Here is a 26,737-nt window from a genome sequence, read left to right on the forward strand (position 1 = left end):
CCTCAGCCCGCCCCGGGGGAGGTGTTGGAGGCGGGAGCAGAGCGCTGGAGATTTCTGGAAGGGGCCATTTAGGGCTCTCAGCCCGCCCCGGGGGAGGTGTTGGAGGCGGGAGCAGAGCGCTGGAGATTTCTGGAAGGAGCCTCTGGAATCCCCTTGTGGAGGCTTTCGCCGGAGCGCGGGCAGGGCGGCGTATGGAGCCTGGAAGCGCCAGAGATCGAGGTCTAGTGGGCTTCTTCCTGCGGGGAAGAGCGTGGAACTATGGAAGGATAGGGGGGAATGGGGATTGGGCCGGGGGAAGAGGGAAGAAAGCGAAAAAAGAGGTTTCTAAAGTTGCTGTTCCGTGCTGCGCTGCCCTCACTCTGCGCCTCCTGTGTGTGAGCAGGGTTTGGATGGAGCACGGCTGGGCAGAGGGAGTGGGGGTTGTGGTTTGTAGGAGTGTTTTCACACTTTCTACCTTTTTCAGGTTTGTGTTAAGGCAGCAGGCTGGGGCAAGGGTTTTAGTGACTGACAGCGTTTTACAGGTTAAATACTATCTAGTGGTACGTGTGGGATTTGAGCAAGCGTTTGTTTTCCTACTCAGTTCTTACCAAAGCGGGAATTTTACTTGGAATGCATTGGGAGAGCTGGCCTTTGCTGTGGGCGTGCTTCATCCCTGCCACGTTGATGGGCCACTTTGTGGGTTTGCACTAATTAACCTGACACATTAGCTGAAGTTATTTAAGCCCTTCACGTGTTACTTCTGAAAGAAAAGTCTACTTTAAGTGTCTAAGGCAGCACTGCGTGCCTCTTGCTGCAGTATATTACGAGTGCAGTGTTAGAAACAAGTGTGTAACGCAGGTGCTTTGCCTGTGTTAAATGATCTTGGGTAAAGCTGCTGCAATCGTTTCAGCTGTTCTATTGTCGTGTTAAACTGGGAACGTTCAGTACTGTCGCTTAGAGCTTGTCGCTCTGTCACCAGGGTGTAGCTGTGTTGCTGCTTAGTGTTGGCTTGTTTAGCAATAGCTTTGGAAGTGGAAGGGCAATGTCTCTATTTTACTTTTCTGAAACGTTTTACTAGGCACTTACTTTCAGTGCTAATTCTTCTAAGTTGTAAGCTAGACACTGCGATGATGATACTACGATGTGCTGATATGTGCCAAAGTGAAATGCAAATTACTTGCTGGAAGTTTCATTATTCCGTTGTAGCCCCTAGGTCTGGTATGTAGCATTGCAGACAGATTGTGAAATACTAGTAAAAATCCGTGACGTTAAAATTGTTCGCTAAGTTTGGGATTCCTCTTTTGTATATGGCCGTGGGGTTTTTTTTTTTTAAAGATGTAAGTATTCTCCTGTGGTGTTTCTGGTGATGTAGGTAGGTTATAGCAGCCTTTATCTGCAGTCAGCCTATTTCTGCTGGACTTTGAATGGAGAAGATGCAGCATGGATTGCAAGTCCTAATTAGGCTTTAACAGAGTGCCTCATTAAGAAAGCTGGTTTGAACGCTTTGAAACGTGTAAATCAGTTGCTTACACTAGTACTCCTGACATGAGTAGTAAAAATCTACAGGCTTACTTCAGGTGTATGCTCTTTAAATAGCCTTCAAAAAAAAGGTGAAATTAAAAATGGTTCAAAAAGTGTTTGTTGTTCTTTTACAGTAGTGATCAGGGAGACGGAGGAGATAAACATGGACGTCGCGGTATTAAAGGTATGCTGCTGGCTTTTTTAAATCTGAAGGATTGATGTTTATTTCTGTGTGACTTTCTGCAGGTCAGATTTACAAACAAGATGTCTGTGTATTTCCATTCACCAGCACTTCTTCACACTTGTGGAGTCATACTGCTTATACATGTTTTGTAATTTGCTTTAGGTTTTGTTTTCTTGTTTTTGTTGTAAAATCAGTGAGTAGGTGTGTGAGTTAACACAGGCAGGCAGCCAGAACAACCACAAAACTACGGCTGAAATGTAGGGAGTTGTTCTGGTTTGGCCAAATTTAGAAATATATCCTCTGAGAGAAGGCACAACCACCCCTTCCTGCCCCCAGGTTCGGGAAAAAATAAATTTTCCTCGAAGGAAAGTGAAGGAGATAAAACTATTTATTTACCAAACACACGGGAAAAGGAAAATAAGGCTAAATAATAAAATGTCTCGCTGTGGAGGAAAAACCTGGGAAAGTGTCAGCGTCCTCCCTTTGGTCTCCTCGGAGCTGGGGCTTGGGCCAGGGCCAGGCCCTCTGTGCCTGGTGGAAAGTCCTCCCGGTGTGCTCTGAGGTTGAAAGCAGTCCAGTAGAAAAGGGAGAAAATCCGGAATTCCAGAGAAGGAAAAGCAAAATCCAACTCTCGGTCTCTCTCCGGAGAACAAGAAACTGGAAGAACTGGCCAAAAGCTGACTGGAAAGCAGCAAGCCGGGTGCTTCCTCGCTCCCCTGCCGCAGCTGGGGGGGAAAAAAACCTGCTATCTCTGTGTGACCTTGAACAAGCTGCAAACTGCTTTGAAAAAGTTTTGCTCAGTTTTTTTCCTTCCCCCTCTCAGGCTCAGTTTAGAGGCATAGAAAGACACAGAAATTAATTTCTGGGCATAGGCAGCGATATGGGATACACATCATAAGGTTACCCCAAGACGGGAGTAAATTGATTTAGTTGGCCTGGCTAACTGAAGGCTACTGGGGCACACCCTGGTGGACACCAGCAGGATCAGCCCGTCCCAGTGGGATTCATCAAGAACCCTGTGAGCTCTCCTGTGCTTTTTATGATCTCTGAGCTTTGATCTTTCTCCCAACAGGGAGCTCAGCATGTCTGTGAGAGTGCCTCCAAGTCTCTCCAAACACTTACGTTACCCCTACATAGAAATTCTACTTCTCAAAAGAGAAGATAAACAGCAGTAGGCATAATACATGGGGTTTCCCTGCTCTAATACTCTCCAGGCCTCGGCATTTCCACCTGCAAGGTCACTTGAGCAAATGTACCATCCTCCTCAGCATTTTTCCACTTCTGACCCCTTCCTCCCAGCAGTAGGGATGCAGCTGAAATCTAAAATGGAGAATGTGCAACACAGACTGAAATAAATGTGTAGTATGGCAGTAGATTATACTGAGTTTCACAGGACATTGTGGAAGATGCAGAATGCAGCATGCAGCCTGGACAACTGACTGAGGGGATATTCCCTAATACATGATGTCATGCTGAGCAATAAAAGCTGCAGGTATGTCTGTGGTCATCAGATTTGCCTTCCAAGTCGGCATTGTGCGTGGTGAAGCTCTGTGTTCCTGGAAGTGGCCAAGCAGTTGGCTGCCAGTGGAGAACAGTGAATACACTCTTCATGTTGCTTTGCTTTCACGTGTAGCTCTTGCTTTGCCTAGTCAGCTGTTTTAATATCGGCCTGTGAGTTTTCTCACTTTTATCCTAATTGTCTGGTCCTCCTGCTGCAGGGATGTGTGTGAGGGAGCAGCTGTGGGGGGTTTAGTTGCCTACTGGGGTTAAGCCACAACAGCTGAAGACCCAGATCAGCTGGAACACTGGAATGTGACAGTTTACAAAGGCTCAGCAGAAAGCTGTCACCCTGTTTTAAAGAAGTTGGCTGTGATGCAGACACTCTGAGCACAAAGAAAAGCCCCTTGGTGAGTTTTATCATGTTTTTAGGTTTTTAGATGTACTTCTGAGGACTTCACAGGGAAGTAAAAAGCTTTGTCTTTGCACTTTGCCCACTGTTTGGTTACACCAACTTTTTAGATAATGCTGCTCCGTTGTAGACTCCGCATGGTGTTTGTTGCAGTGCTGAAGACACTTGGAATGTGGGAAGCCATTTCATGAACTAATGCTGTGAAGGTGAAAGACGTTTAACTTGTGAACATTGTGTATCTCAGTATCACTCACTATAATTTTGAAGGTGCCCCATAAAAATGAAGTTTTATTATTACATCCACTGTTCAGATACTCTTAAAAGTTGGTAGTATTTGTTCTCTTCTCTTTGCCCCAGGTTGAAGATCCAGGTTGCTTTTGGCTTGCTGTGGAAAAATGCGTGCCAGGTGTAGTCACTGAAATAGAATATGAAATCCTGAATGATGAAATGCAACAGTTCTATGATAATTATAAAGATGCAGGTGAAATAAAAGGAGAGGAGATAGAAAAGGGCCAGGTAAGATTATTGCTCTACATAGAAATAATCTATTCTTTGCATTGGTTTAGGGGTGAAGTATCAAATACATGTTTTGTTTGGGTTTTTTCATTTCTACACAGAGAAGTAGTTAATAGCATCTCTGTGTTGTGTTTTCTCACCTGTAAGCCTCTTAATTGTGTAAGGGGCAAGGCTTGCATTTTGGAAAGAAAATGGAAGGCTGTTTAATAAATATTCTGTCCTTGCCTCTGAAAAACCCTTGAGTGTACTTGGGGCTGTTTGAAAGAATGTGCTGTGGTGTTCTTTGCTTGTTCCTCAGGTTTATGTGGTTTTCAGTGAGGAACTCCAGTGCTGGTGTAGGGCACTTGCGGAGTCAGTCCAGCGCCAGGCAGATGGTTGCCAGCTCAGATGTTTTCTTGTGGATTATGCCAGATACTGTTCTGTTGCATCAGAGAAGTATGTGTTAAGAGTTTTTTGTCACTGTTATGTATTTGTTCATAGATACAGGTGCTGTTAACATTTATTTAGTCAATGCTTTGGTTTAATTGAGGTGTAGATTGTGTCCACAAGAAGCTGCTAACTAGATGATACACTTGAAAGAGCCTAGGTGCAAACCAGTCCTTATTTTGTGATATTTTAAAGATGCTTTCCATTTTAGGTTTTGCTTTTTTAAAGATTTGGAGTAGAAGTAATGTCAGGTTTTTTTATGATTATGTTTGCCAGTTAAAACTTATTTTTATGTTCTTTTCTTCCTTAATAAGTTGCTATATACTAAAAAACTTAAAAATTATGGCCAGTGAAGGTTAGGCACAAAAAGCCATCTACAGAAGCAGGGTTTCACTTGCTGCAACAGCTTTTGAGGTCTAAACACAAATACGTAGGGGTTTTCCCACTGCCATTCACCAACATGTTTACTAAGAGCTGATAGTTTGTCTTGTCATGGTGCCAAAGAAGGCGAGTGTTCACAGGTTCTGAGTTTTTGATAAAATTGGTATAAAACCTTCTGGTTCTAAAATCTTGAAAAATATGTTTTATGTTCTGGAGCAACCTAGTCCAGCTCTTAAAGTTTGTTTCTCTATTTAAGTGTGCGACTTGGAGCACAAGAAACTTCGCTGAATTGAATTTTGTGGAATACTACCAAAACCAAACTTACTTTAACATATTTTAAAATGTTTTTAAGTTGCTTTGTGGGAAAACAACTTTACAATGGGTTAAATATGAAGATATTCAGAAGATAAATATCAAGAAGACTTGAAACTGCAGTGACAAAGGATCAGAAAGATTCCAAATAAATAGGATGTGTGTTCATATCCAAAGCAGTTCTGTTCACCAGTTGGTCCTGATGGCACCTCTCTTAGAGTAAGACAGTGGTTCCAGGGTAGGAGGCAGTGGGATCCAAACTCCTGGGAAAATTGTGTTGTCAAGTTCAGGGTAGCAGGAGGTGGTTTGTGAGACCAGTGACTTCTGGAGAAGAAATTCTGCCCTGTAAAATGAGGTGATTCCCATTTTGTTTTTTCAGCATGCGAGTTTTAGTGCGAGCATTTGCCAAGATCCCATATAGAGCAACGAAGTGTCGCCTGTACTGCACAAAGCCACTGACGTTGTGTATTGACTACTGTGAAGACACTGCCAAAATAGGGTAAGAAGAGTTTTATAAATGTATTCTGCTGATACATCTCTAAAGAGTGAGGGTTTAGTGCAGAATTTTTAGAAGGGATTCTATTTGAAGAAGAAACCTGCAGTATTCTCATCGTAAACTCAGAACACAGAACTGTCCCAGCTACTAAGAGGAAAATGAACTCTCTTCTAGCTGAGAGGACAAAGCTCCCCAGGGAAGTGGTGGAGTCACCATCCCTGGAGGGATTTAAAAGACATGTAGATGTGGCACTAAAGGACATGGTTTAGTGGTGGCCTTGGCAGTGCTGAGTTAGGGGTTGGTCTCAATGATCTTGGGGTTTTTTCCAACTAAATGATTCTATGGTTTTTTCATATTTTATGTTGGACACAAGCCATGATACCTTGATAAAACATCTCTTAATTTCGATCATGATATTGGTGAGCTTCAATGATACTACCAAGACTGAAGTAATGTGCTAAGTAGTCAGATTCTGCTGATTTGTCTAGTTCTTTTACACTTTGTAAGAATTTGTGTGATTTAGAGCTTTGTGCTTGTATAGAAACTATTATTTTTTAAATTACCGTTTTCATGCAAGTTGATGTGGGAAAACTGGTTGTGTTTATTTTCCTAGACCAGCGAAAAGATGGGATGCTGCTGCTATCCAGCATTTTCGAAAACTTCTTGAAGGTAAACAGCTCTTCTATTTTTGGGGAAAAATCAATTATTAGAGAAATGTAGTACTTGTGTACAGATTTATTTTCTTGTTTATACTTGATTATATTACGAATGCTGTTTGTTATAAACAAAGAGAAAGGAGCTGTAAGTATGGAGTGACTTAGGTGCAAGTGTTTGTGGAGCTACATTTTGAGTACTCTGGGCTTCCATGCTGCATGAATTTTGGTAGTTAACTAGACTGTGTCTGGCTTTCAAGCAGGCTGACTAAGGGAGCAATCATGTCATGTTTGTTTTGAACATTGGAACCTTTCTGTATATTGAACACTGGTCTCTGAGTCAGCGTCACAGCTGTCCTGCATTAGCACGTGCAGAGGTGCTTCAGGATTTGGGAACAGACTTTCATCGGCTGTGTTTGCCCAAATGAAAAGTGTAACAAAGCTGTACAGACGTGCAAATACAACTTCTCTCAAGAGGAGTATATGTCCCACTTGGAAAGTACACACTGGTGCTCCCGAGTGTCAGAGTCTTAAGAGATGCTGTAGTACTAAGAGTGGGTAGTCTCAAGAGGTCATTCATCTGTTTCAACTCTCAATCCTTCTTCAAAGACTAAGGACAAGTTCCTTTTTGGAGCTTTTAAGTTTTTATTAACTTCCTTTTTGCACTTAAGTGAAATAACAAGCGCTACACGTTTTTAATTGTTACTTCTGTTCTTGTCTGTCTCAGTAAAAGTGAAGAATACTAATAGTGCGATAAGGATTTAATATTTCTTTCTTGTTTTTATTACTACATTTAGAGGCTACTGAGGTTAAAGCCACAGTACAGGCAGTAGAAGAGAAAGTGTTAGAGGTGTTTCTTTTTGTGACTGTAGGAGATGACAAGGTAAGGTATTTTTATATTTCCAATTCTATTGATGCACTTTGCTGTTAGTTTAACTCTGGAAAGCATGACTTGTGAGTTTTGTAATTTCAATCAGATACAGTGGAAGCTAAATTATTAACTTATTAGAGGTTTTTAATTACAGTACTGTTCACTGTAAACCTCTGGAAAATTCCAGTAGGCAGAACCTGTATTTTTCTCTTTTTGAGCTTTTTTTTTTTTTTTTTTTTTTTTTTTTTTTTTAAGTTATTGACTAGCAAGTGAAGTCCAGTCAATACTTAAGGGGACAGCTATATGAATTATTTGGTGTACTTCTTGTGGTATCATATTTGAAGATGTTTCAGTAAGGCAGCTGCATAATACTGTAAAAATAACTAAAAGTTCATGTTCTTGCATACAGCTGAGTCCTCAAGGAGCTGGAAAAAAAAAATCCAGTCTAGTTCCACTTGCCAAAATGTGTAACTTGTGTCAGATCTCTGCTGTAGGTACTGCCAGACTTAAGCAGCTGTATGGTAGATACAAGAAGTTTCAGGCCTAATACTACTTTTTTTTCCTGCGAGATTTTGATGCATGCTGTATTTGAAAGAAATAAACAGGCTTGTTTGAATTAGAGGGTTCTTTTAGATATGTCGGGCTCATAGAAACAGTTAATTCAGTACAGAATTTTGGCCAGGAACATAAAACTCACTCGTGAACACCTGTTGAAGGAACATACAGGAAGATAGGACTCCCCTTTTTTTAGAATTAATATTCCATGGAAAGCATTCACTGGTACTTGTTCTGTCTGGGGTTTTGTTTGTTGGGGTTTTACTTGGGATTTTTTTATCACTGGTAAAAGCACTGCTTTTGTTAAAAGCTTCACATAAATTCTGAAGAAGTATGTGCTGGTGTAGCTTATTGCTTGTTGACACTGATGAATAGAGCTTGTTTGGGTTTTTTTATAGATCTGTGTTAATGATGATCTGATTGCAAAGCACTTTGCTTATTATAAGGAAGCTGAAGGGAGTTCTTCAGATGATTCTGACAATGAAGTGTCTCTCAATGCTAAGTATGTTCCGCTGGAGTTTATTGGTCCTACATTTGTTGCCAGGCCAAAACTGCCCTTTGGGGAGGTGTCACCACCTGTTGAGCCAGGTAGGACCCACGTGTGTGGGAGACAATCCTACATGCAGCACTTTGTGTGTTTAGTTGGATGTGTGGAATGTGAACGTCCTGTCTTGGTTTGGATCCCAGTGACTGGGACACATGGTGTCCATCTGTGGCTTTTTTTATGTAATCAGATAATCAGAAATGGCTATCTCCATTTTGTTTACCTTTTTAGGTCTTGCTGGTTGGAATTCTGCTCTTGAAAAGATATGCCAAAGGTCAAGCACAGTTATAAATGACAACACTGTGCCTGTAAGTATTATATTTTGTATTAAATTGTGAAATACAAACTAAAGTAAACATATGTAGGCCAGATTAGGAATGCTGTAGCCATCTAGCTTGTTATTCTTAGATAGTCTGCTGAAGTTTGTCTCATCAAAATTGTTGCCTTAGTCAAAAAAACTTCAAATTTGTAAAAGAATGCTGGAAAATATTTGGAGAATCACACAGTTGGTTAAGAAAACCACTTTCGACTTTGTATTTTGTTTATATTTAAATACTTGTTTTGGAACAGTATTTTAGTGCTTAAAATGTCTTTTCTTTCTAGGTAGTAAACATGGTGCCAGGTTTGCCTTCCAAGGAAGATAAAGCAGTTCAAACAGACAGGTATTGTGCAGCATGTTAAATATTTGGAATGATTCTGTAATCGGATAATTGGGAGCTGTAGTATGTTTCAAATCACTCTTCTTAGGCCTTTAAAGGGCAGAGGGTAAGGGAAGGTGCATACACATGCTTTTGGGGAAGGAGGGACTTTGAAGCTGCTGATAGTTACCCAAACTAGAAAAATACCACTTTGTTCTAAACAATAGCTTGACAAACAGGAGTGTGGTGGGGAGATATTTTTCTGCATACTAAATACGTTAACTTGCTTTATTTTATTCTTAGAGTGATTTATAAAGTTTTCAGACTTAATGGAATATGACTGGGTCGGTTTGTGCAATGCTTTTGCTGTGCTGCAGGTCAATTGCTGCATATGTAATAAACCCCAGGAGTATTTCTTATTTCAGTTTCTAACTGATGCAAAGACGAGTTGTTTTATGTTTTGAAACTTCAAGAAACCTTTTTTTCTACAGTCCAGTCTATTTTGATTCTAAGGTCAGGGAACTTAACAATTATCTTTGAAAAAGATTCTGAAGGATTGTTTTCATGAAATTTTGCTTTCCAGGTGGTGATTTTTGATTTTTCCTTTTGTATTGAGGGTTTTTCTTGTTGACATAGGTATGTCAGAAATACTTGGAGTGAATGGCTTCATGACATTTGGAAAATACTGGTGGTTTTTATAAATGATGTTTTTCTTCTGCATTTATGTTGGATTTAATCTCTGTTTCTCAGGCTTCCACAGTTCTTAAATTCCAACTCCCTCCAGACACACACAGTTGAAGATGACCAACAGGTATGTCAAACACTAACTTTCATTTAATTTCTCTTGTGCAAATACTCTGGCTTTGGTAGCATTGAATCTTTGTGGAAGGAGGTCAGGGGCTGACTGCACCTACACTGGCAACAAAAACTTTAGCCTACACTGGCTAATGCTGAGCCAGCCAGCCCCGTCGGGGATGTCTCTTGGAATTTAAGAAAAGGCAAAACCACAGGGAAGGTAACAAAAAAGAAAGTGAGAATCAGGCCAATACCAAGGTCAGAGGAGTAGGAGGAGCTCTGTGCAGGTGTTCCTGAAGGGGCTGCAGTCTGTAGAGGACTTGCACTGGAGCAGGGAAAAGGAGAGAGAGCAGGAGCGATGGAGAGAAATTGCCATCTGTGTTGTGACTGCAGTCCCTGCCTCATGCTGCTCATTGTGGGACTGAGTGCCAGCTGTACACAGAGCATCCAGTGAGTCTCTTGAGGGTTTAAGTTGTGTTAGAACCATCTTTGAAAATCTTTCTTTGAGAAATAGCAAGAATGAGTTGTTGACTCACCATTGGTCTGTGTAAGCTATCAGTATGTATGAATCATACTCAAAGTGAATTTAGAATTTGGTTCATTTACATCAAAATGCCATTTTTTAAATACAGTGAGTGCTTCTGAGTTGTGTAAGCTAAACCACTTTTGTTAGGTATATAGCCTTTGTCATCTATTTGTCCATGGTTTCAGAGTCTTCAAAATGTTGGGGAGGAAAAAAACTTTGTGTTCCTGAGCAAGAAAATTGAGCCATCATCAGTTTTGGAAACAGCACCACTTTTTGATGGTCTGAAAAAGGTAAAGCTGATGTCATGATACTACATGGATTGTCTTCTTAAGACAAGTTTAATACCTCAAATTTACATACTAAATGTTACAGTAATACCTCAGTTTTGTTGAGAAAGGTGTACAAGGTTGTTCATGTGGTTGAATAAATGAACCTCTGGAGAAATGCTGTAAGAATTCAACACAATTTTTTTCTGGTGTATTAACCACTGCTACAAGTGGATTTGAATTTTAATACACTAATTTAACAACTCAGCCCAGAAGATGATTTTTTCATATTACCTGTTAAGAACATGTATTATATAGTGGGTCAAAAGCTTTTAAATCACTCATTATGTTTTGTCTTTTGTTGCTGGTGTTTAAGTACGTAGATTTAGTGGGAAACTCTTAATTTCTCTTTCTGTAGGAACTTTCTTGGAACAAGTTTTCAGGGCCTACCTTCACAGAGTCCTACTGTTGGCCGCCAGCAGCTCAGGGATATGATGTCGTTGTCATCTCCCATCAGGGAAAGGATCCCTTATTGTATATTCCACCAGTTCTCACACTTCTGCAGTTGGAAAGTGACTACCAAGCCTTGCCAAACATGGGTGGAGTATGTATATATTAAACAAGAAAACCTGGTACTACTCTGGATGTTTGGAATGCGTGCATTAATGTCATCTCAGTGTATTTTCATGATGCCTGCTAGTTTCTGTAAGGCCTCTTCTTAAAAGAATTGGATGAACTGTGTGAATGGGGGCGTCCGAACTTAATTTTAAAGCAATCCCTAACAGGTGGTTCATGCCCTGGCACTTAGATACACAGTGGAGCTTTGTTTCTGCATGAGTAGTATGTACTCATTAAACTAAAATGGGTATTAGCAGTTTCAAATACTATGATGCATTTTCTAGCTTGAATTAGATCACAGAAACAGAATGACTGAGGTTGTAAGGGACCTCTGAAAATGGCCCAGTACAACCCCAAGTAAGACAAAAGTACAGAACCTTAAGAATCTTGTCTAATATTGTGGTATCAATTTTTGTACCTGTGTATGTAGCCCCTAGCACTCATTTTATGTCCTGGATGGAAGAAGGCCCAACTTGTTTTTGACCTACTGAAAACATACAAGAAAAGTTGCAGATACCTTCATCCAATGTTGATAATCCTTGGGCAGAACAAGGAAGCAGCCAGCCAAGTGGAAATCCGAGACTGTAAGAATGCTTTGTCATCTTAGTTATGCTTGAAGGCAGTGTGAGCTGCCTTAATTGCAGGAGCATGTGAAAGAACAATTTCTGCTTCTTAAGTTTTTGGTTTATAAAGTGAAGTTGGGGGTTTTGCTTGTTTAAATGGTGGTTTACAACTTGCTGTGGCAATAAATGCTCAGTACTTTGTGCATCTAACTCAGTAGTATGCAGAGGGTGCTCCACAGAGAAACAGCATAGAAGTAACAAAAAAGCTGTTGGGGGACTTTCCCTGCCTAGATGTATGTACTTTAAACATTCAGTTGTGTTCTGGTTTGATCCCTTTGTTAAGCTTTGGTTGATAGCTGCATTTTCAAAAGTGGCTCTTGTGCCAAGGGAATAAGAACTATGGATAAAATTAGGAAGGATTGTGTAAAACTGGATTTCAGCAGTTGATATTCTGTTGTCCATCCATCATTTGAGTCCGGTGGATGAATTCAGACCTTTTAGTAGCAGAACTGTTGGTGTATACTTTTCTTCTGGCTGTTTGGTCCTCAAGTTCTTATCTCTACTTCCAGGACCTTACTGGAAAATGAAATGACATCCTGCTTTGTAAACTTGTTAACCTTCAGACATTTCACTGGGATTGAGACTATCAGAGCCTCACTCACTCATGTCTTGGAAAACATGCAGTAGAAAAATACAGGCAAACTCTCCAGCTTCAAGACAGTGCATCTGAAATACAAATGTGACCCTTTTTATTAAAGCTACCCTGACATTTGGTATCATATTAATAGTCTTTCAAGTTGTAAATTAATGGTAACAAGTTCTTCCAACTTGCAGGCAAAGTAGTAGTGACTACACCGCACAACCTCCTGAGACTGCTGGAACATAACACTTGGTTATTGCTTAGGCTTTGCCATCTTGTTCTTGATGAGATCGAGGTGCTGCTGTCTGACACTACTGAAAAGGTGAATGGCAGAATGCTGTTCCAGTTGTGCATGTGTCTGAAACAGTGGCACACACTGAGGAAAAAAAACCACTGGAAATGGGTTTATGGTAAAACCCCTCTTTTTTTATTTCTTTTTGGTTTTGTATTTGCAAATTACTGTGTTGGCAGGTTGTGCTTGTCTTCTGGTTACCAGCTAGTTTTTGCTGAATGCCTCTGCCCTTTCAGATCTGCTTTGTCCAGGCTTACTATATTGCAGATTTGAACAGATCCTTTTCCTGAGATTTCCATCTTCTCTGTACAGAATCCTGCATTACAGTTACGTGCCACATGCGTATGCTGTCACTGCATGCTGTCCTGTTGCTTTCTCTTGCTTCAGAAGTCATTCAAAGAATAGGATGCAAGTTTACACACCAAATTCTTCCTTTTGGGTTGTGAAACTTGTAGTTTGCTGTGGTAGAGGCTTTGTGACTGGAAAAACCTGTGTGCTCAAACATTGTATTTTTCTGGCCTGTCATGAGCTCACTGGAATATGATGAGATGAGAGAAAAAAACCTCTTTTCTTCCTAGGTGTTTACTATACTGGATTCTTACAAGAAAGCCGCTGCTCAGGCACGGGGGAATCCATCATGTCAGATCATTGCTGTGGGAACTCAGTGGAATAAACACATCATACCCTTGATAAAGGAGTTCATGAATGATCCTTACATTGTGATAACAGTTATTGAAGAAGCTGCCATCTTTGGAAATGTGCAACAGGTAGAGCTTTGGGAACCGTGTCACTGCTTGGATACGTGGCTGCTGATGGTTTATTGGAAGCAGGTGGTGCTGCAGTGCTGCCTCCCATTGTGAGCTGAAGTTGCTGTTAGAAATACGTGCAAGCGAGTCACTGGATGAGCTGGAGGTCTCTTACCTTCCTTTATAGGAGTGAGATGAAGGTAGTCCCTTGAATATTTCATGGTTAGTGCAGATAAGTCTAAATTTGATGAGATGTATTTGCAAACAGTACAGTTTTTGACCAGAATGTTACCAGTTTTTGCAGTTGTTAACTGTAACGGGCAGAACTACAAGGTAAGCAGTTGCAAGGCAGATCTAGGAGAGCACTTGATTTGCTGCTGTATGTAACACAATACCAAACTTGGGACCTCAGATTTCCACAAGGCCTATTACTACGTGTTCTTAGGTATCTTCTCACTTAGTTTCCAGTCGGTGTGGTGTAGCCTTTAGGAATAATACAAAATGGTCTAAGTGTGATTTGAGTTACTCTGTGTCTCAGAATGAAATAGTTTGTGGATTTTAAATGTTGGGAAGTCTCCTAAAGTAGACACTCTGAGCATGTCAGGAAACTGAAAACCCACTTTTGTGAGAAGTCGTAATGATTGAGCAGAACCGCAAGTGCCGGTGTGTGGATGCACTAGGGTTAGGATTAGGAACAATTAGATAGTAAAATATATCTGGGTTGCATGAATTACCAGCCCTCTGTTTTGTATTTGCTTTTAGGTGGTGCAGCCTTGCATGAGCAGCAGTAAAACTTCTGAGTTACTGAAAATACTGGATTTTACCCAGAAGAATCTTCAGAAGGTGCTGGTATGCACTGACTCAGTAACTGAAGTAGAGATAATTCATAAGGTAAGAAAGTATTTAAATGTAAAGAGGTAAGTGGGGTTTTCTTTTTAATTTTAAAGCCATAACAAACTAAAATACCTTCGCTTCTGAGAATAAAGGAAGAATGTGAATTTGGAAGTTGATTATTCCTGCTAAAAATAACCCCAAGCTGACTGCTGGTGAATAAGAAGTCTGATTAATTCCCAAATTCTTACAGCATTCTCTCTGTCAGGTTGGAACTTTGCGTTGAATCAAACTGGCTTTTTTTTCCCCAGTGAATGTCCTGACAGTTTTTCTAATTTTTACTGTTTTCAGTAGTGGGATGGGGGAGAAAAATTAAGACACTGTGTTAGGAAGTTCTGTGTTGTTGCTTTCTGCTCTGGGGCAATGGAACTTTCAGACAGCCATTTCCCTGATCAGAAAGATAGGTTTTCTGCCCTCCTGTGAAAGTCTTACCAGAATTGAGTTAAGCTGCAAGTTGTCAGGAATGAGGGGGGAAGAAGGCTCAGTTTTGTTAAAACTGGCATAAAGGTGCTTCCAAGTTACCTGCAGTGGAACACACCCCAGTTTCACACCCTTTTCCAGAGATTATGTACTCAGCATTTCAGAGGTGGAGACTAAGACTTCTCACACAAGAGTTATTTCTTTAGCTATTACAGTAATGAATACATACAGTGACTTAGCAATAGGAACATCTCTTCTTGTGGGAATTATTTGCTAAAGGAGGCAAGCTGTGAGGATGGCACAATTAAAAGCTTCAGCATAGGATAGCAAGGGATTTGTGGCTGGATTGTTCCAGTATCCTAGGAAGAGATACGTAAGTCCTAAAACATGGGAATGGATTCCCTTGCAGAAGCTGGCATAGATTCTGTGATAGTTAAAGGTTTCTTTCCCAATGGAAATATTAGTGTAATGCTTATTCTTTGATGATTGTTAATGGAAGCAAATCTGGTTTGGGATTGTGACTTTCTAATACATTTTCCTTGAATACTTGAGGGTTCAAGCATATCAAAATCAACGCTGCCACCACTTTAAAAAGTGCTTGTTGATCTTAAAGTAGGATTGAATCAGTTCATAGTAATCCTTGTGTACACTGTGTTCAAATATCTTACCTGGCCTGTGAAAATATTTATTTCAAGGGTTGACTTTATGAAGAGTGCTTGTTCTGAGAGACTGAAGCATGAATCTGTGTGTTTTTAGATCATGGGATCTACTCAGAGAGGACACATTAATGGGGCGAAAAGCTTGAAATGAAGTTCTTTTCTTAAATGCCTGTCTAATATAGTAATCCATGGGAACTTGAGCTTTTAATATTTTTATACAGGAAATTAATAAACCTTATCTCCATTAAAACTTTTTTCCATCGAAGCAACCTAAATTTCATTAACTCTTTTTCTTACATCTCTTTAAGGTAAAGTGTGCTAGAGTCTAATAAGACATGCTGCTTATTAGAGTTGATTAGAGCAACTACTGCAGCATTGCAGGAATGTATAACTTCTCACTTTGTGATGCAGGCACTGAAGAGCAACTCAATAGTTTCCTTGAAAAAACATAAGGAGAGCAAGTGTAATGCCAAGTGTGTCTTGGAGAGGTGGAGAAAAATGCACAGTTCTGGCACTCCTGCTGTGTTAGGTGAGGATTCTCTCTCTGGTTGGGATTGTATCTGAGTTCAGAGCTAAGATGTACACCAACCACTTGCACTGGGTTGTCTCACCGCTTCCACAGGGGCAGATCCCTATGAACTCTTTCCAGTTCTCTGTTTACTTCTTAATGCTACAGCTGAGGTTTTTTTGGGTTTTTTTTCTTTTCTTGTCGTTTTCTGTGCTTACTTAAAAGAATTACCAATATTTTGAGAAATCTGCCATTATTTAACAAGTCTGAAATAATTTCCAAACTCCAAAGATGTATTGTAGTAACTTCTTGTAAGTTCCATTAGATTTTTTTTTTTTCAGTACCAAAGGCCTACATTTTCAAACCAACTTTGTTTTCTATTTTATACAAAACCAAGAAGATTGACTTCCCTCTTCTTTGTAGGCTCATACAGAGCCATGAGAATTCCTACAGTATTTCAAGTGTCTGCTGTCTTACTCCTGTGAATTACATGGCTGTGCTCAATTCTCTCTATTCTGTGGTGCTGACAAGAAATAGAGAGTTACGTGAGATTGACGTGAAATGCCGTGTCTGCCGTATGCTGATGGGATTTCTTTACTGGAGAAATATAAAGCCTAATAGGAATGTACTGGGGGAAAAAAAAAAATCTTCATCTTCCAGTCAGTGGGAAATCAGTCATGGTTTATGTGATGTGATGCTTTCCATGTTTGAGGTATTACACTTACATGTCTGTGTGAAACATGTGCTTAGTTTTAGCAGATGACTGCCTGCAGCCTTTGGGAATCACTGATGCAACCTGTGTGATCCATTTCAGTTTCCCATCTCCAGGAGTCTTCAGGCAGCGCCTACAATGCATGACTGACAACTTCTGCACTGTGATAAAGGTGTGGGTGAGCCTTGACTGGGTAATGCCACAGTAGATTATTACTGGTGGATACATAAAAGTTTTCCAAACTACTTTCTGCTACTTCTAGGATTCTGCTGTAGATCAAGAACAAACAAAGGCCAAGTCAGTCATCCTGCTGACAGAGAACAGTTCCTGTCACGTACCTGGAATCCTCCACTGTTTAAAGCGTGCAGAAGCTGAAATTCCAGAAGAACTTAATGATTCAGCTGCCAGGGTGCGAGAGTCTGAGGAAAATGAGAAATTTTCAAGGCCCCTGTGTGCTTCTCTTAAAACTTTTGGGATTTGCAGGTAAGGAAATGTCAGGCTTTTGTGCCCTGAATGATAATTGCTGCTGATGCCTTGATGAGTTTTCCTGTTCGCTGCTTTTATCTAAATCAGATTTTGCTCATGATTTTTTTTCTTTTTTTTCTGTTGCCTATTGCGAGTCACATAAAAATAGTTTACAACTGAAAGCAAAGAGCTTTTTTCTAAACCTGTTACGGTTTTTTTTAATGTAGAAACAGAACAGCATGTCCAGATCGTCACCAAATTAATTTATTAACGGACATGGCCCAGAATACTGCAGATGAAATGATAGAAACACCTGACCGTGTGACAGTAAGTTACAGTTTTCCTTGGCCTTGGGTACCAAGAGGACAGGTCTTAAACAGCTACTTAGCATGTTACTTCATTTTTCGTATTCCATTAATCCTACTGCAGTACAGGTATTATTTGTTGTGGCTATTTGTTATTCTCTAGCTTTTTTCCCCTCTCCCCTGCATTAATTAGTGTGCCAGACTTTCCTTGTGTCTTTAGCTTGAATTGAAACTGTTGTGCAGGTAGTTCTGAGTTTACCTCAGATTTTTTTTCTGCTTTTAAGATTCACATTCTATTTCTCTTCTGTTTATTACTTCCCTATATAATTTGAGGCCGTATACCACAATTAACAAAGATGAAAGTTTATGGAACCTTCAGTTAATATTTCTTGTAGAGGAAACACGAAGTAATGTTTGGGAGTGAAGAGAAGCTGAAGTGGAAGGATTTTTTCTTAGCTGACCTGTTCATGCAAACTTGATAAAAACTGAGCATTTTGTGGCCTTGAGATTAGAAAATGTATTGTCATTTCTAGCATCCCCAAGAAATGGGGTACAGCTTCTCTCTTGTAGGTAGAACAGTTACTTCCTACAAAAATGTCAGTGTTTTGGAAGACTCTTGCTGCAGAGTGCTGTTTTAGATGGACTCTCTTTTTTAATAGTTTCACATTCATGAAACCTTCGTGGCTATTGGGGTGACTTTGTTGTGGTGGTTCTTCACATCCCGGTAAGAGTTTGTCTCCCCAGCTTCCTTTGAAGCTTGGGCTTTACCTGAGGTGCACTCACAGCAGCATCTTACACACTGGTGTGCATAGCTGTGTGTTTGTAATCTTTCATTTAAGTCATTTTAGTGCAAAAAGAGCAGTTGGTTCTTGTAAAATCCCCTGTAAGGCTGGAGAGTGCTTAGAGTAGAGCTGGAGTGGTGCAGAATGTGGGAGTGGTGAGTAGCCTGGCAGATAACTGGCAGAACTCGGTGGTGCTCACGGAGGTGGAACACCATCACCTGACACCCAGCAGTTCTTGCTCCATACATTGCTGTCCACTGCTGACTCAACCACGGGCAGCTGGGATTGAGAATACTAACCAACTCGTTGTTTTCTGAAATGTGTGTACAGCAACATCTGTCACCTTTTTGGGCTGGAAAGAGGTATGTGGTCTGTACATGAAGACCTAAATTTCACTGGTTTAAGAAATCATCCATGCCTCGTTGCTGCTGATGAATTTGATCCTTTCAGATCCTGCCTCTCCACATTGTACATGCAACAAACTACTTTGGTCGAATAGTCAAGAAACAAGAGGACCAATACACAGTTCTTGCTAAAGAAATGAATGATTACTTCAAGGTACCAGGACATAGGATTTCTGTTAACATTGTGGAGAAGTCAGTGTTTTATGGGTTACGTGAGGGAGCCATTTGCCACAGGTAAAATCTTGTTGGCTTTTTACTTCTTTCATGTGCATGTTTTTATACAAAGCTTTTTAAAAATTTGACTGTTGGGTAAAGAAAAAAGCCCATGCTCAAAAGCAGCAAAAAATCACTGCTATGCCAATAATGCTTATAAAAAGCTCTTGCCTGCTCTTAGTTCCTGAATGGCAAATAGGATGATTCCCCACACACACCTCAGGCATACAGAGCAGGCTGTGAAAATACCTGTTCTAAAGTGAGAGCAGGTTTAAAAAAAACTCTGCACAACTGGCTACATGAATAATAATTCTGTGTTTTTTTCCTACTATATGAAGGGTTCAGGTGGTAGAGACTCCAGCAAAAGATGAAGAAAATGTCTGTGAGGTCACAATTAAATACATAGATGAAGGCAGGACAAGTCAAGTGAAGAGTGATCAGCTGCTTCACTTACCTGCAAAGTTCCAGAGTCTGCCAGCTCAGGCTGTGGAAATTATAGTTTGTAGAGTAAAACCCATAGATAATGAAGTTGAATGGAATCCAAAGGTAATAAGCAGGTTTTTCCTGCTATTTCCTTTATGTGCTTTACCTTCTCTCTCTGTCATTTTCTACAAGAAAACACAAACTGTAAACTTAGGTACCAGATTTCATGGCTTCCTAGTATTGACACTAAGTATCTGCTATTGAGCCAGATTCTAAGCTGGTCACTTCCTTTTTTTGTTCTCCTATGAAATAATACAGTGAAATGCACGAGATTTTTTTTCTCTGATTTAAATGTCTTTCTTTTAGGATAGGTTATCACTGCTGTGGATTCTGGGGGAGGAACAGGAAAAGTGCAGCCTCTGTAAATCAACCTGTGTTTGAGTGATCTTTCATTAAGGAAGTGCTTTCCTTGAAAGCTAATTCTGTTCTAACTTAACTCTTTAAGTTAGAGTATTCCACTGGTTTACTCAAAGCTGTATATATTTGTTGAATACCCTTTCCATGGTTAAGCTCAGAAGCTGCTGTTTCATTTTTAGTTAGTGGCTGTAAAGCTGCCATACGTCTCAAGTGCAGTGACAACGTGTTTTTCCTAGGTGACAGATCACATTAACCGCAAAATTAAAGGAAAGCTTCATCACGCGAAAGTGGTCCATACCTTGGGAAAGACAGTTTGGGTTGACCCAATGGTAGGTATAGAATGGCAACACTATGCAATCTTCATCCATCTGGATGTGGTCCAAGAGTTTTCCACAAAGTTAGTAACAGAAGTGTATTTTGGAGGTACTAGGTTTCAGTAGTTTGTCTTGGGAAATCAGTTCTGCACTTTTGTCACATTCCTCTGGAAGAATGAAACTTGGATCCTCCAAGGCTGTTTGCTGATATCCAACAGCTCTTGAAGTAGATTTATTTTATTATGTTTATAATTCAAAGTCTGCCATGTCTTGAAGATCTTAAACTAGTTTGCATTGCAGTTGGTTTTAATGTAAGTTTCTCTGCAAATTAAAAAGCATTGAAACTTTCTCCTTCATTTTTTTGATTGAAATAGGAAAAATGGGTGCACTTGTTCTTGGGTTTTTCTTGTTCTACAGTTTCATGTCCATTAACATCAGCAGACTTTTTGGTTTTGTGGAGTGAGTCAAGTGAAAATTTGATTGGAAAGAGAAAATGATCTGGAGGTCATTCTTTTCAGTAGCTTCTGTTCCCATATGGTGTATCTCAACCTTTCACCAGTTTCTAGGCTTTGGGGTTTTGTATTGTGCCTCCTGTCCCCTCGGCAGTTCTCAGGTGATTTGAGACTTGCAGTTCTTAACTGTGTGAGGTGTATTTTAGCTGTCACTTACATGATCAGGGCTAGCATTGTTTACTTATTGCCATCCTGCTTCTGTTAGGGCAAACAGCCAGTTACTTGAGCCATTATCACAATGGGAATGATGGTGATACTTGGAAAACAATTAAACATGGGGAAAATTCCTGTGTGAAAATCAGAAAAACTGAACTGCCTACAGGTGTAAGTCAGTAGGTCTGTGTTCAAAGTTTGACTTCAGGAGCAGCTTTGAGTTGGAGAGAGACCATTGAAGAGCAGTGCTTTCCCTTTATTTTGTTGTGTAATTCAAGGTCAGGGTTACCAACCTTCCCGTGTTGAAGATACGGATCAACGAGTACAGTATTCGATCTGAGATTTTGTCGACGGGTTTGGGAACTGATAATCCCGAACATATAGCAGAAATTCAGAAGCTGTGCAGACAGATGCCAGTTTTGGATCATGCAAAGAACTTGGAGCATTTGTAAGTGTTTGCAGATTTTTTTTTCTAGCATATGCTTTGCTAAGAGAAAAATCGTATTTCATTTTAACTGAATATGATTAATATTGCTGACAATGATTTTCATTTAAATACAGAAACAGTTGTGTTTGTAATATGTCTGCTTCCTGTTAACTATTCTTTAGCCCCATAACCACTAGAAAAAGGAATTTGTAATGCTAGAAAATGTTAAACTAGAATTTTATGCAGATGTGCAATTTAATAATAAAAATACGGAGTCTGAATTCAGATTCCCTTAACAATTTAGGGTGCTCAGTGGCTGGTTCAAATGCTTACCAGTCAGTACTTACTACCAGTCAGAGCACTACAGTATATTGTGTCTTCAGCTGCAGAGTTCAAGCTGGAAAACATAACCACTTTTCCTTTAAAGTGATTGGGGAAATTACCCTTCATTTAATGAGTATGTATGCCTGGTGGATTTTGCAGAAACAGCACTGAACTTTGTTTTCCTTGCCCTGTAAATTTTTAGAACTGAGAAAACACTGTGTGTGGTGGCAGATCCTAAGACCTGTGATAGAAAATGCTGATCAGCAAGACACCTGTAGCTTTTTTGTTATGGCCCCCCGGTGTAGGAGTTTCTTTAGCCAGTTAATCTTGTGGTTATTTCTGTGACTTTGCCAGTCAACAAGAGAAGGAAGCCTGATCCTCTCCATACTGTATTTATGTCTTAGATTGAGGCTCCTGCATTCCTGTCTGTAACTAGGTTATATGCCAGAGTTTAATCTTAACCAAAGGATTTACTTTTCCCATACCTGCTCAGATTTGGTGTGAGAAGTTTTTGCTTGGAAGGCTACTTTTCAGGTTTTATCCTCTACAGAGGACTCAGGCTAAGAGGTTTCAGGTACTACCTGTTTGCCTTTATTCCTTTCTCCTGGGAAAGGAAGGTTGGGAACTTCCATATCATCACCAAAGCATGTAATGCAAGGGACCAGACAACTTTATCGTGGTGATGTGTGCTGAAATGAGTGTAATGCAACTGCTTGGATCATTTTTTTAAAGACTCTCTAAGCCTGAGACTACTGTTGAAAAATTTGGAACTTCAGTACAGGCTTTGTTAGTAAGGTACAAGTTAAAGAAGGGGGAGGCAAAGTATCTGACTATCGTTTGTGGGTTTTCTTTTAAAACTGCCTTGTCCTGTGTTTAGAAGCACAAAAGAGGACACAGCTGGTCTAGAGGAGGTGTCCAGTCCACAGGATACATTGATAGAGGAAGATTCTGCGGAAAGCTGTAACACTTCTGCGACTCCTCCAAGCGGTAAACCTTCCCATCATTTCCAGAAGTTCTCAAACTTGAATTCAGGTGCTTGATACCAGCCTAACAGTCATCCTGCAAGCTGCTCTGGGTGTACAGAGCAGCACCATGTGGCTGATGTTTGCAGTAAGCCACAGCTGCCTTCCAGTGAGCAGTCAGGAGATGCTGTGAGTGACTCTTGCTACTCTAACTGCGTGGCTGTTTTGGTAATGCTCTGTCTTTGAGACACTTGGAATTCTTTGGCGCTCTGAACGGAACATATGAGCAGGAAGTCTCTGTTGTACAGAGAGGACAAGAGCTGTGCTGCCGAAGGCCACAGGGTTTAAAGGAGTTAAAATCTGTTGAAATACGAGCATGAGTAACAGTGTTGTTCCCTGAGAGGCTGATTTTTTCCCCAATATTCAGGATGGCCGAAAATGGCTCTTCCCCCCCACACCACACCCTCCCCTTTGCTTTTTAATCTGAAGGATGTGCTTCCTGTTCTGTCAGCAGAGGCTTAGAAATGCTTAGGCATAGCAGGGGGGCAGGATTTCCTGCTAGCAGCTGACACAAGTGTGAAGCAGTGAAAGGTGAAGAAGTTGCAGCGGATAAGAAGGCTGGAGTGCTTATTGTAGATGGCTTTTTTCCCTGGTAATAGTCATACTAATGCCATGTTTCAAGCTGTATTAGTCATTTCATCCCTGAAACTCCCCACTATTTGCCAAAATGGTGTGTTTCAGGTGTTAAATAAACACTGTTTTGAAACTGGAAAAAACCTTTACCTGACCTGGAAAACTGCATGTTTAGTTAGGTTTTTTAAAATCTTCTTACACTAACTACAGTACTCTTGATAATGAAAAATTGTAGTTGAATTATTAAGGTCATGAAATCTTTCAGGACAGGAAGTACACAATACAAAGGACAAAGACAGTAGTTTGATTGCTAGGAAGTTACTTTTATGATGGTATAGGAGAATTCTGGAAATACCTGGGTTCTATAGTATAGGGAAGTAAAAAGTGTGTCTGGGTATCTTCTTTTTAGATGATGCAGTTCAAGCAAAAGAAGCAGAAGACTCTACTGTGCATCAGCAGAAGGGGTAAGAGAACCATGATTTGTTCCCATCTTGCTTTTATGTGAACTGCCAACAGGATTGTTTTGTCTGTGTCTGTGGTCAGCTGAAAAGTTCCTTTTGTCTGTCAGAGGTTGGTTTTGCTACTGTTAGCTTTTCCTTTGGCATTTCAAGGTCAGGCTGTGGTGGCATCCTGAAACTGGGCAGTGTGATTCCTGTGGATACCAAAGTCAGTGGAGCCTATGTCTCCATGGAACTTGTAGGTGTCCTTGTTCAAAGACTTGGAATGCAGTGCTTTTGTAGGAGGCTTGAGTGGTGTGTCCCCTCACTCCTTGAGTGGTGCTTCCCTGGCACTGCTGCTGGTGTCTGGTCTGCATGGCTCAGGCTCCTCGGCTGAGCGTGTGTCTTCATGGGCAAATTCTGGCTGTGTGAGAGACAGCTTGGCTCAATCTCAGTGGTTTTCTGCTTTGGAAAATACCCCATTAAATGAACTTTCTTGCAGTTGTCATCCGCAAATCAAGTGGTTTCAAGATAATGTGACTGTGACACTGAGGTTACAAATGCTGAAGGCAGCTGACAGTAAATGCGAGTTTTCTAAAGAGAAGGTGGTTTTCAGGTAGGTTTAAGAAACTTCAGTATAATCAGCAAAGTGTCTTTGTTAGTCTTTAATTTTCCTAAACTTTTTGTATATTGCAGTGCTTATTCAGAAGGCAGACTTTATGCGGCTGACCTGGAGCTGTATCAGTCAATAATTGCTGAGAAGTCCACATGTGTGATTAAGGATAGAGAGGCTGTGATTTTACTGGTAAAAGAGAAAAAAGGAGAATGGTGCAAATTACTAAAGAACAAGGTGAAGTGAAAATTAATTTGAGAGTTACTGAATGTTCTGAACATGTTTGCTGTGTATCAGAGCAGGTATTTCAAACTGTTTTTGTCAACAGAATGTTCACGTGTCCTTAGATTTTGAACACTGGGAAGAGTCTGAAGATGAAAGGCCTTTTACAGTTGGTAAGGACTGAAGGAGTCTGTGTTTATAATACATAAAATTATCAGCATTTCTCTTTTTGCATTGGCTTTATCTGAAGTACTCATTTATTTCAGCAGGTTGCTCAAATTCTCTGAAAAGAGGTGTGAGGACCTCTAGAGCAAACTAGAGGCAGCAGGGCACTTACTTATCTGATGCCTTAGGTTTTAATTTTTGTATTTTTCACATTCTGTACTGCTTGGTGTGTGACTCTGAAGTTTCTTGTAGCCTGTTAATTTCTGCTCTCTCATGCCAGGTAGACATAACAAAGCCTCTCTGGCCCTGCTTTCCAAGGACACCAAGACTGTCCTAGGCCGAAGAGCTGTTAAGAGGGGGGCAAGCTGAGGGGAAAACTGAAGCTTTAGTTGGAGAATTAACCCTGCTATGCAAATGAATCAAACCTATAAAAGAGTGAAGAACTCGTGACCTGGGGCCCATCTTGGGGTCCATTTTGAGAATAGCTTCAGGCTCCCCAGGGTGTACCTTTGAAGGCCTTTCAAAATAAATCTCTCTCTTAATTCTTTACTCCTGTTTAGTCTCTGTTTCTAGGAGGCCTCTTAAGGCATCATATCAGTATAGCACAGACTAAGAGCAGATAGAAGTAGTTGGAGTGTTCTGGTCTCATTTGTAGTCAAAAGTATTGGGGCTTGCTGGGTTGGGTTATTTCATAGTACTGTTTATTTGTTCTGAAGCTTGTTTTTTCCTGGTTTATAAATATTACACTTCGTTAATTACTACCAGGTTCTGCAAAACTGAGTTATCCTCCTGCAGGATCTGAGGACTGGTTTGAGTCCTCAGAAGACAGCGATACAGAAAGTGATGACTAATTGGGAGGAGAAATTCCTTTCTCCTCTGATAAGAGAACTGTGTTAGTGTTAATTGTTAATGAAACAGTTGATGGTAATTGTTGATTGTTGAGTTGATAGTTGATGTATTTGTGACTTGTTCATGTCATTGGTAATTAAAAACATTGGTGTCCTTAAAACCTGACTGCAACTGTGCTTAATTATAACCTTCACCTGAGAACAGGTACTGGCAAAGCTGTACCTGTTGTAGGAACACTTAAAGAGCTGACATTACCTGTATTTTGGTCTTGCTCTGCATCCTGATGCCGACAGAAATCACCTACTTGAAAAAAAAGAGCCCTGGGGCAGATGTTTGCCTTTGCTTATTTTGTTCTTCTTTGACTTAATACCTAAATCTAAGGTGATTTTATTTTTGCTGGTAGATGAGTCTAGTGGGTTACTTAAGAGGTGTAAGTTACTTCTAGTTTAAAAGATAGGGCCTGTTCTGTGAGGTAGAAGCAAAAAGTGGGTTTAGCCATACATTGTTAGCAACTGAAAGTGCCAGTCTATAAAGAACAGTGTGAAAAATACAGCAGTACGTTCTAAGACTATTCAAGCAATTTTTGATCAGGGTTTTCATGATGAAGAGGTTTCCCATGACTTGAATTCCTGCAGTTGGGCTTTTGGAATGCGTGTCAATTTCTAACCTTCTCCACTAAGGAATTCAGCTGTTAAATGCCGCAGTTGGTGAAGAAATATTTTTCCGGTGTTCTGAAGTTTTCCTGAATTGAATGACAGCATTTAGGGGCACTCCCTGGGACAGAGCACTGCTACGGTGGAGGAACAGGTGCGAGGAGCTAAGAGATGTCTTGTGGGGTCCCCTAAAAAATGTTTCAGCTAAACTCCACGGGTGAGAGAAGTGTAAAACAAACAGCAAAAACTTACGTTTCTCATTTTTATATATATAAATATTAATATAAAACGATGTAAAAATAACTCCCCCTATATATTGTTCTATACATGGCTTTAGAATATTCAGAATTTCTTATAGAGTCATAGGGTTTAAAAACACGAATACAACTTTTGTACGTGTACATTAACCGAAAAAGTGCTTGAAACTAAGCAGAAAAGAGCCCTCTGTAGGAATTAAGAGTTACCTTTATCCCTTCTGCCTTTTTATTTCCTCCCTCAGTCTCCCACGGCCCCCAGGCCAGATGTTGTAGCTAAGGCGGTGCTGCCGCCCTGTGGTGCTGTCCCGTACTGCAGCTGCGCCCGCCGCCGTGGGCGTGGGGCCCCGTTCGGCGCTACCGCCGCCGTGCCGCCGGCGTGGGGCCCCGTTCGGCGCTACCGCCGCCGTGCCGCCGGCGTGGGGCCCCGTTCGGCGCTACCGCCGCCGTGCCGCCGGCGTGGGGCCCCGTTCGGCGCTACCGCCGCCGTGCCGCCGGCGTGGGGCCCCGTTCGGCGCTACCGCCGCCGTGCCGCCGGCGTGGGGCCCCGTTCGGCGCTACCGCCGCCGTGCCGCCGGCGTGGGGCCCC

At 40.8% G+C, this 26,737-nt stretch overlaps 1 protein-coding gene and 1 long non-coding RNA gene across 5 annotated transcripts; one reads left to right on the forward strand and one right to left on the reverse strand.

The window, feature by feature from the left end:
• Positions 1-136: 136 nt before the first annotated feature.
• Positions 137-25,406, forward strand: TDRD12 (tudor domain containing 12). Of its 3 annotated transcripts, XM_048316828.1 has the most exons (31): positions 137-219; positions 1,635-1,684; positions 3,951-4,109; positions 4,408-4,544; positions 5,608-5,727; positions 6,338-6,393; positions 7,175-7,260; positions 8,202-8,391; positions 8,579-8,655; positions 8,951-9,009; positions 9,736-9,796; positions 10,492-10,596; positions 10,991-11,176; positions 11,621-11,774; positions 12,588-12,715; positions 13,264-13,452; positions 14,194-14,322; positions 15,813-15,930; positions 16,660-16,793; positions 16,884-17,104; positions 17,314-17,413; positions 18,624-18,811; positions 19,129-19,336; positions 19,867-19,959; positions 20,888-21,057; positions 22,238-22,347; positions 23,365-23,419; positions 23,895-24,008; positions 24,089-24,242; positions 24,334-24,400; positions 25,158-25,406. In XM_048316828.1, the coding sequence occupies exons 1-31, from the start codon at positions 192-194 to the stop codon at positions 25,241-25,243; spliced, it is 3,732 nt and encodes a 1,243-aa protein (XP_048172785.1). In that variant the 5' UTR covers positions 137-191; the 3' UTR covers positions 25,244-25,406. The 3 variants fall into 3 exon arrangements, with proteins under 3 accessions (XP_048172785.1, XP_048172788.1, XP_048172786.1); XM_048316829.1 differs by lacking the exons at positions 137-219; positions 1,635-1,684 and adding an exon at positions 3,084-3,176; XM_048316831.1 differs by lacking the exons at positions 24,334-24,400; positions 25,158-25,406 and having other exon boundaries at positions 23,895-23,977; positions 24,089-24,172.
• Positions 178-26,539, reverse strand: LOC125332167. Of its 2 annotated transcripts, none has more exons than XR_007206378.1 (4): positions 26,359-26,539; positions 19,929-24,194; positions 19,245-19,398; positions 178-256 (listed from the first exon to the last, which is right to left on the reverse strand). It is a non-coding gene; the product is annotated as an uncharacterized LOC125332167 (long non-coding RNA). The 2 variants fall into 2 exon arrangements; XR_007206377.1 differs by lacking the exon at positions 178-256 and adding an exon at positions 3,171-3,978.
• Positions 26,540-26,737: the final 198 nt, after the last annotated feature.

The sequence above is a fragment of the Corvus hawaiiensis genome, chromosome 12, assembly GCF_020740725.1.
Source record: "Corvus hawaiiensis isolate bCorHaw1 chromosome 12, bCorHaw1.pri.cur, whole genome shotgun sequence".
NCBI classification, from domain to species: Eukaryota; Metazoa; Chordata; class Aves; order Passeriformes; family Corvidae; genus Corvus; species Corvus hawaiiensis.